This window comes from Puntigrus tetrazona, chromosome 17, assembly GCF_018831695.1.
Source record: "Puntigrus tetrazona isolate hp1 chromosome 17, ASM1883169v1, whole genome shotgun sequence".
Classification (NCBI taxonomy): domain Eukaryota; kingdom Metazoa; phylum Chordata; class Actinopteri; order Cypriniformes; family Cyprinidae; genus Puntigrus; species Puntigrus tetrazona.
In genome coordinates, this window is record NC_056715.1 from 16,482,592 (window position 1) to 16,492,328 (window position 9,737).

General features: G+C 41.9%; 1 protein-coding gene across 1 annotated transcript; it reads left to right on the plus strand.

Annotated features, from left to right (window-relative positions):
- The first annotated feature begins 3,862 nt into the window (after positions 1-3,862).
- On the plus strand, positions 3,863-7,997 carry LOC122362383 (transmembrane protein 179). Its single transcript, XM_043263853.1, has 4 exons — positions 3,863-4,332; positions 5,318-5,455; positions 5,715-5,793; positions 5,927-7,997. Exons 1-4 carry the CDS (start codon positions 4,031-4,033, stop codon positions 6,107-6,109), a joined length of 702 nt encoding a protein of 233 aa, XP_043119788.1. The 5' UTR covers positions 3,863-4,030; the 3' UTR covers positions 6,110-7,997.
- Positions 7,998-9,737: the final 1,740 nt, after the last annotated feature.

The window sequence follows — 9,737 nt, forward strand, 5'->3', positions numbered from 1 at the left end:
ACAGCTTTCTCCACGACTTCCGGGCACTACGAATATCTTGTTATGCCGCTTGGGCTCGCGAACAGTCCATCTGTCTTCCAGGCCTTCGTGAATGAGGTGTTTAGAGACATGCTAAACCAATTTATAATCGTCTACATGGATGACATTCTCGTCTATTCCGACAGCCTTGATGCTCATGTCTCTCACGTAAGGACAGTCCTCCAGCGCTTGATAGAGAATCAATTGTACGCCAAGCTCCAGAAATGTGAGTTTCATAAGACTCAAGTGGCCTACCTGGGCTATATCATCAGTTCTGAGGGGGTAACGATGGACGAGCACAAGGTCAAGGCAGTCGTAGAGTGGCCGCGCCCCTCCACAGTCAAGGAATTGCAACGATTTCTGGGCTTCTCTAATTTTTATCGGAGATTCATCCGTAATTTCAGTACTGTAGCCGCACCTCTCACCACGCTAGTCAAAAAGAATTCTCATCGTCTTTCTTGGTCACCTGACAGCATCCAGGCATTTGACTCACTCAAGAGAAAATTCACGTCTGCCCCGATACTCCATCACCCAGACCCTGATCGAGAGTTTATTGTGGAAGTCGATGCTTCTAACGTTGGTATTGGAGCAATATTATCGCAACGCCACGGACAGCCAGCAAAACTCTTTCCATGTGCCTACTTCTCCCGTAAGCTTAACTCTGCTGAGCGTAACTATGATGTGGGGGACAGAGAACTTCTTGCAATGAAGTCAGCTCTCGAGGAGTGGCGGCATTGGCTGGAGGGGGCTAAAGTACCGTTCACCATTTTGACCGATCACAGAAACCTGGAGTACATTCAGTCTGCCAAACGTCTGAATTCACGACAAGCCAGATGGTCGCTGTTTTTCTCCAGATTTGATTTTAAAGTCACTTATCGCCCAGGGTCAAAGAACACTAAAGCGGATGCCTTATCCAGGCAGTTTGAGAGCATCCCTCAGGAATTCTCTCACGAACCCATCCTACCGTCAGCCCGCATTGTTGCTCCAGTCCAGTGGGATATCATGACCGAGATCACAGAGGCCCAACTTTCCGAACCAGTCCCACCAACATGCCCTCCCAATCGAACGTACGTGCCTCAAACATTACGGCAAAGAGTTCTGCATTGGGTTCATGATACCCCCAGCGCCGGTCATCCAGGTATCACAGCCACCCTCCAATTAGTCAACAATCGTTTCTGGTGGCCAACCATTCGCTCAGACACCATCCACTTCGTTCAACAGTGTGAGACGTGCAACATCACAAAGACCTCCCATCAACGCCCAGCAGGACTCCTTCAACCACTACCCATACCAGAAAGACCATGGTCTCACATTGCCATAGATTTTGTAACCGATCTACCAGCCTCCAACTCCTTTACCACGGTACTCACGGTCGTGGACCCGGTTCTCCAAATCATGCAGGTTCATACCTTTGCCTAAACTACCCACAGCCTGGGAGACCGCCAAGTACTTTTGCAACAGGTATTCCGCTTCTATGGCCTACCCAAGACATCGTGTGTCTGATCGCGTCCACAGTTCACCTCTCGAGTCTGGCAAGCCTTCTGTTCACAACTTAACATTAACATAAGTCTAACCTCAGGATATCACCTCAATCCAATGGTCAAGCCGAACGTCAGAACCAAGAACTGTCACAATTTCTCCGGAGTTACTGTCACAACAACCAACAGGACTGGAGTCGTTATTTGGTCTGGGCTGAGTATGCACAGAACTCCTTAAGGAAACCATCCACTGGCCTAACTCCCTTTCAATGCGTTCTGGGCTTTCAACCTCCATTATTCCCCTGGTCTGGAGAACCCTCCGCACTGCCCGCAGTCAACTCATGGCTACAAAGGAGTGAGGAGGTCTGGAACTCCGCTCATGTCCATCTCAGAGGAGCAGTCAGAAGGTTCCAAGCTCAGGCAGATCGTCATCGCCGAGATGCACCAGAGTACTCACCTGGTGACTGGGTTTGGCTATCAACCCGAGACCTCCGCCTCCGGCTACCATGCAAGAAATTAAGTCCAAGGTACGTGGGTCCCTTCAAAATCATTTCGCAAGTCACGCCTGTTTCTTACCGTCTCGATCTCCCTGCTAATTACCGCATCGCTTCTACTTTTCATGTCTCATTGCTCAAACCCGCCGGTGGCCCGGGAGGAGAGAGGGACCAGGAGGAGGTCGCTGCCAACGACACCCCTCCCTTAATCATCGACGGCGAGGAGGCCTACCAGGTTCGTGAAATCCTGGATTCACGACGCCGAGGCAGGGAATTACAATACCTCATTGACTGGGAAGGCTATGGACCCGAGGAGAGGTCTTGGATACCTGCCCGAGACATTCTCGATCCCGCACTCACTGCCACCTTTCACCATGACCATCCCGACAAACCTGCTCCCAGACCCCGTGGAAGACCTCGGCGTCGAATTACTCCTCGCCTCGGGCCGCTCGCAGGGGGCTCTGTCACGAACAGCACCTCTGTGGCTCTCTCCGACCACCACCGGAGGGAGCTCTCACCGAATACTGATCACCAAAGACTCAATTTCCCACAACCCCGTGCCTTGGGCTGATTAGAGCCACCAGGTGTTACTCATTAGACTCAGCCTTTATAAGGAACTTCCCTACGATCACTCTTTGCGAAGTCTTGTTTGTTTATACAGCAATTCCGAAATGCTTACTCTTGTTTTGATTATCTGTTGCCGACCCTGACCGTGTTTGTTTCTGTGATTGTTCTCTGCCTGCCTACCGACCTATTGCCTGTTACCGCTTTGTCTCCTGGATCTCCTGTATTGCTCTGCTTACTCCTGTTTTGACCCTGCTTGCCTGACCACGATTAAACCCTGTCGCATTATGGATCCAACCGTCTTTGATTATTCATTACAGCGCCTCACAAAACCACTTCACTGAAAATAGCTGAAGCGTGTACAGTATGTAGCTCCTAAACGCTGAGCAAGCAGCTCAATGGAGTTCTTTCTGCACTTAAGAAAGCTCCGTGTACAATGTGGAATGAGACTCTAAAGAGTTGATAAAAACATCTTGATGATCCACAAGGAACTCAGTCCACCAATTAACGTATTGTAAAAATCCATCATTGACATTTTTATCTTTAAACTGGCACTTTTTGGCTAAAGTCTTGTCCTGAATCGGGAGAAAAATACGCATCGGATCAAACCATTTGTACCATCTGTACGAGCAAAAACAAGTATTTCAGTGGATTTGGTTACGAGAGAACGAGAGGGGATGGACTTCTTCAGTAGATTAAGCGTCCTCAGCTGTTGGTATTTTACGCTGATCTTTTGATAATTTGTATGAATATTAAAGCTAATAATAAGAGTTCCAGTTTTCATGTGAAAAGTAACAGATTCAGAATTGCATCGACAAACTGAACTTTTAATTACTTCTAACAACACTTTCAATTAGTATTCCATTACTAGCTTTTAATATTTGGCATTTAGCCCTACTGTTGTGTTGTATTATATATATATATATATATATATATATATATATATATATATATATATATATATTAATGCTGTCAAAAGATTAATCGCATCCAAAGTAAGTTTTTGTTTACGTGACGTCATACCTGTGTGTACTGTGTATATTTATTGTGTATATATAAATACACATGCATGTATGCATTTCAGAAATTGTTATATATTAAATATATTTGAATAATATAAATTATGAATATACGTAATATGCACAGAAAACACACACACACACACACACACACACATACATGCATAGGCTGGTCATAAAACAACAGAAGGCCTAAAAGCCAAATACAACACATCTGAATAAATATTCTGCCCTACTTGTATTCGCTTTCTTATGACGGTTTACTAATCAAAAGCATAACCCGCTTTTGAGAATTAGTACGGATTAGCCTTCCGCAGAACTACAACTAATTGGGTGCAGCGGGTCTCTGCCGCCTTTTTCCCGGACTAACTGCCCAGAGCCGCGTTCCTCCGCAGAGTCCGACTGCGCAGCCGCAGCGAGAGCGCGAGCGCCGCAGAGACAGCACAGCGCGGACAACATGCCCGTGGATAATTTCATATTCGCGCAATGCATCCTTTACTTTTTAGCCTTCGTCTTCGGCTTCATAGCTATAGTACCCCTGTCGGAGAACACGGAGGATTTTCGCGGGAAATGCCTGCTTTTCACGCGGGGGATGTGGCAGAACGAGAACATCACGGTGTCCAAGCAGCGCTTCATCGTTGAGGAATGGGGTCCACAGTCCTCCTGCAGCTTCATCACCGCCGTGGGCATCGCGTCGCTCCTCCTGTCCGCCGTGCAAGCCTGGAGGCTGCTGTTCTTCATCTGCAAAGGCCACGACGAGTGAGTGATCGTTTCTTTCGTCGTGATGCCTCACATGTATTAGACCCGTGCCGGCGCGGATGCGCGGACGCAGTTATATCACGCAGCGGCACGGACCAGCTACTATAATCGTTTCGTTTTAAGTTTTAGATTCGATTTGATACAAAAAACCGGTTCAAGGACGATCACTTTGCGATTAAGCGGTTTCGTTGTGTTTTAAGAACAACGTGTGGCCTAATGTAAAGTAGATCAAGCTGTAAATCAGCTGGTCGTCCTGGACATCAGAAGTTATGGAATGAATTCTGAATTATGAGATTTATTATTAATCAATGCTAGCCTGTCCAAAATAAATAATATATAGTGCACTATACTCCAGGTCCTCTGAAACTATGCATACTCTAACCTATAATAATGCATTTATGCCAACAGAAAAGTTGTAGTAAATGAGTAATAATGATGGCTTTAAACATCATTCGTTTTTTCGTGTTTTTTCATGATCAAAACGAGCAAGTGTGAATGACATTTATGAGGCTTCAGAACAAGCTGATCAGGTAACTCATATTCAACTTTTAAAAATATATATAATAATTAAATTAAAATATCCAAAAGTGAACTTTCAGCTAGTTGTCATTGCAACATTGCTCGTTTTAATTTAGATTAACGATACTAGTGAACTAAAACTGAAATAGTAATAATGTAACAATTTATTCCACTGGCGAAGATTTTCTTACAATTTATTTTTTTTGCTTTAACAAAGATTTAATGCAAATTATAAATGAAAAAGGTGAATCGTCACATATATGTATCGCTACATAATGATTTAAAAATCATTCAGAATTAATGAATTATTGAAAAACTAAATAGATAACGGATTTTTTTTTTTTTTGAAAAGAGCAGCTCAGCATTCTACGAAATATCTTCTTTTGCGTTCCACAGAAGATAGAAAATAGCACAGCTTTGGAACAACTGGAGAGAGTAAACGGTGACCTCTTTCTTATTTCTCCAGCTCAATCTTCAATGCCTTCCTGAACCTGCTCATCAGCACGTTCGTGGTGTTCGCCGTGTTCCTGTCCAGCACGATAGTCAGTGTGGGATTCAACCTGTGGTGCGACGCTATCACAGAAGGAGGCAGTATGCCCAGCAGGTAACATAAACACTCAATGACAGATAGTTGTTTTTAGACTGCCTTTATAGCTCGGAAAGAGCCCCGGTTAATTGGGCGGGCCGGTTTGGTGACATCGAAACTAGCCAGAGGCTTTTGCCTCGGTTCGCTTCGGCGACTGTTCAAGTCCGGTCGCGTTTTAGCTAAACTCCGAATGCGTCTAGCTTCGGTATTAGTTTTTACGAGCAGTACGTAGCTGATAAATGTTGATCATTTCTAACGGACTGCTGTTCATTTCTAGCTGTGAAGATCTTCAGGACACTGATCTTGAACTAGGGTTGGACAACTCCGCTTTTTATGACCAGTTTGCCATAGCACAGGTTGGTCGGTTAAAAAAATGAGAGCTTACTTTGCTGGTTCATCCAAAAGCTCATTTAACACCTACAGGACTTTATTAATCTTCCTCTGTGTTGAATTTTTCTTCTCAAGTTTCTTCTCCTCTGCTTCCTCTAGTTTGGGTTGTGGGCGGCCTGGCTGACTTGGCTCGGTATCACCGTCATGGCCTTCCTGAAGGTCTATCATAACTACCGTCAAGAGGACCTGGTCGACAGCTTGATCCACGAGAAGGAGTTCCTGCTCGGACGCTCGTCACGCCGGCGCTCTGATGTGGTAGATGAGAAAAGTGGCATGATATGATCGACTCAACGCGTTCAACGCACCGAGATGTACTGTCAAGTAAAATGCGTTCACAAGCTCCTAAATTTGGCGTTTCTCAACTCTGGATTGACTTCAGTTGAGCTTCACCGAACCAAACGCTTCTGAACAACATTTTATTTGACATTCAACGACGACGACTGAGAATAGACATTCACGTGCGCTCGATTGTTCGGACGGAGATCAGTTGCTCGCAATATTTTTGAAAGACCCTGGACAAAATAAACAGCGAACATCAATTACTTAAAGGGATAGGTCAGGAAAACGAAATTCTTCTACTAGTTCATGTTGTTCCGAACCCCGTAAACCTTTCGTTGAAAACACAAAAATTAAGCTATTCTCGATGAAACCAGAATCATTTCAAAAAATCGGTTAATTGTAGCGATTGAGAGTTTATTTCGCAATTGACTTTTAGCAAATTCGAAAATTTTTCTTAGAAGTGCGTCGCGTAACTTTTTATTCTGAGTTCATAGGCGATGTCTTGACGTTCTTAGTTTGTATCTTGCAATTCAAACCTTTTTCCAAAAAGGCAAGATACTAACTATTTTTTTGACCAGAAGTTTTCAGATGATGCGATTAGCGAAATCGCAATTGCTAAAAAAAAGTCACCCTTTCCCCCCCCCCGAGCTGTCCGTTCTGTCCCTTCAACGAAATTAAATTCCACAACAGTTTAAAAAAAGTCCGTAAGACTGTAAATGACCCGTACGAACTGAGCCATTTAATCCACGACTTCTGAAGAGACATGCTAACAAATGTGAATTGAATTAAAGCCTAAACTAAATCCGCTCGTGTAGATACCGATCAATGCGCATACACGAATATCTTAATATGACGTGCTTGAGAACCTCATTGGTTCCTGCGCTTCCAGGCAAGCATTTTTTCCCGGCGAAGAACTTTTTTCCTCGGAGGGATGAAAAAATTTCGAAGCTTTATTTAAAAAATACCTTCATTTGTGTTTCGCGATGGCGAATCTGGAACGGTACGAGGATGAGTGATTTATGAAAGGATTTTCGATTTGGGGCAAACTATGCCTTTAAGGAAGTGTACTTAAATAATGTTCTAGTGTGACACACAATCAGCGTCTTCTTGCCAGTTAGGTTTTTACTCAACCAAAAGATTTAAAGCGGCGTTACAAATGAGCAACGGCTTCCGGTCAGTCTCTATTCCATCATACATCGGCTGAAGAGTTGGACTTAGCACATGCATCGTAGCTCAGGTTATACTAGTTTTAAACGTTATTTGAAGTGTCTGTAATCCACTTACTGAAAGATAACTCCCTTCTAGTACTGCCTCTATGTGTACGAGATATATAACGATGTTTATGACTGTAGTAGTGTCCTTCCTTACCCTTGAAAACACGCTTGCATGTACATACATGTTACAGTACGTGAAGAGGAAACCTATACCAATACTGAAGTGACTGACTTTCGGTGTTTAACGTCATAACTTGCCGAGATGAAACATTTATTAATTCGCTCCATCCGGTTCACTCGCTTTCCTACGTTTATCACGACTCACTGTGTTTCGAAATATCGCCGCGCATGTTGCGATAAAATTGGACGTACGCCTTTTTCCGGTTTAAGCATCTTACGATAACCAGTCCTGTTACGATAACCACACGAGATTCTGTTTTAGTTCTGCTAGTTAATGACGCGCGAGCATGAGTCGCGATTCGGGTACAAGACATTATGCGTAAGATTGAATTTGTGCATCTTTTTCATTTATTGTGTAACACGTGAACACATCTCTGCAACTTTCACCGTTACAGGGCTTTTATTTAATAAAAGCAAGCCACAGCAGTATAAACAGCAACGACGATGAAAACACAAAGCAATTGTCGAAAGAAATAAAATGTAGTCTTTAAAGTGCAGTGATGATTTAGAGCTCTTTTTTTTTGTTTGTTTTTGAAGAATCGAAATGCAGTGGATACGCATCCAGGAAGCAGCTCTATTGAAATGCACGTTACAGAAAGACTTAAACATCGAGAATTTTTTCTGGGGCGATTTTATTGCTTCAGCAAATGGCTAGCTCGACAGTACAAAATATTCAGCGTATTTCCCTTTTGTCATCCGAATTGCCCTGATATGGGTATAATAAGCAAGCGTGCCGATTATATGTTGCGTGAATGTAACGCTTAGACATACAGCGCACAGGATTTCATGATATAATGAAACATTTGCTTTGCTTTTTTGACAGTTTCTGTCCGAGTAACTCACAGTGTGGTTCAATGCAGGTCACAGTAGTTTGTTAATGATTTGTGCGCCTTTAACCTATTTTTCTTAATCGATTTTATTGATGGGGATTGATTCAGCTGCATTTTTAATAAATGTTTCAGGACAGTAAGGTTTTTTTAAGAAAGCTCTGACCGCACCTGAATTTGTTTTATTAAAAATATAGTACGATATTATAAATATTACTACAATTGCAATGATCATTTAAAATGATATTAAAGCTATTGGTATTGGATGAACAGTGCTATCAAACTATTAATTGCGATCACATTTAAAATGCAAGTTTATATGTGTGTGTGTGTGTACTGTATGTATTTATTATGTATATACACACATTCAGCATATATTTAAAAAATATTTACATGTATTTACACGTATATATTTATATTCATAATTTATATGATGTATAAATATATTAAATATAAGCATTACTTTTATTTCAAGAAAAAGGAATGTTTATATATATATATACAGTACACACACATTATGTAAACAAAGACCTTATAAATATATAAATTATAAATTATAAATGTCTTTACTGTCCATTTTTTGGTCAATTTAATGCATCCATGCTGAATAGAAATATTATTTATTATTCATTTCTTTCAGAAAAAAATCTTACTGACCCGAACTTTTACTTTTTTTTTTTTGTATCATATATCTAAGCAATACATTCCAGCGTGCGCTAATGGAAAATAAGCCATTTTTGACACAAGAAACCAAAGGCTGATATAATTCGATAGAAAAAGCTTGCCCAAAAACTAGAAAAATAGTCACTGAACAGCTGCTGCTATAAAGAAAGACAGAGAGTGAAAAACTTGAGTGGACCAGTAAAAAAAGATAGAAAAAAGAAAATTATTATAAAACATAGCAATGAATGCACCATTACTAGGCTTAAGCCAAGATGCTGGTACGGGGTTTATGTAAAATATAAACGTAAATAGTGCGGGTATCATAAAGCGTTGGGCTATTTAAAATGGCATTCTTTCGTTCGCCAGGTAAATCTGGCAGTGCATGACACAATGTATGGCCAACTCGTCCTTCAACAGTCTTGCATCTCTTTCTGAGAGAATTTGTGGCGGATTGGAAACGTTTGTGCTTAACGGGACAGCTTTGCCCTTCGTTTCTTGTAAAGTGGATAAATGCTAAAGGTGTCTTCGTTGTGCCAGTTCTCTTTTTCTCATTTACACTGAGATGTGTTTTCATTTAACAATGATTGGTGTCGTTTACGTGTTTGATAAATGCATAAAACGCATATTTGTGTTCTGAACCTATTTGATCGGTAAAATAAATAGCATTGTCTTGCATTCCGCAGACACGTTCGACCACAGTATGTACAGCGAGTGCATTAAAAATAAAAGCAATGGAGAAATTAAATA

Coding starts and splice junctions, on each gene's coding strand:
- LOC122362383 (XM_043263853.1), top strand. CDS start 4,031: ATGCCCGTGGATAATTTCATATTCGCGCAATGCATCCTTTACTTTTTA. Junction 4,333..5,317: donor ATCTGCAAAGGCCACGACGA/GTGAGTGATCGT, acceptor TTATTTCTCCAG/CTCAATCTTCAATGCCTTCC. Junction 5,456..5,714: donor GGAGGCAGTATGCCCAGCAG/GTAACATAAACA, acceptor GTTCATTTCTAG/CTGTGAAGATCTTCAGGACA.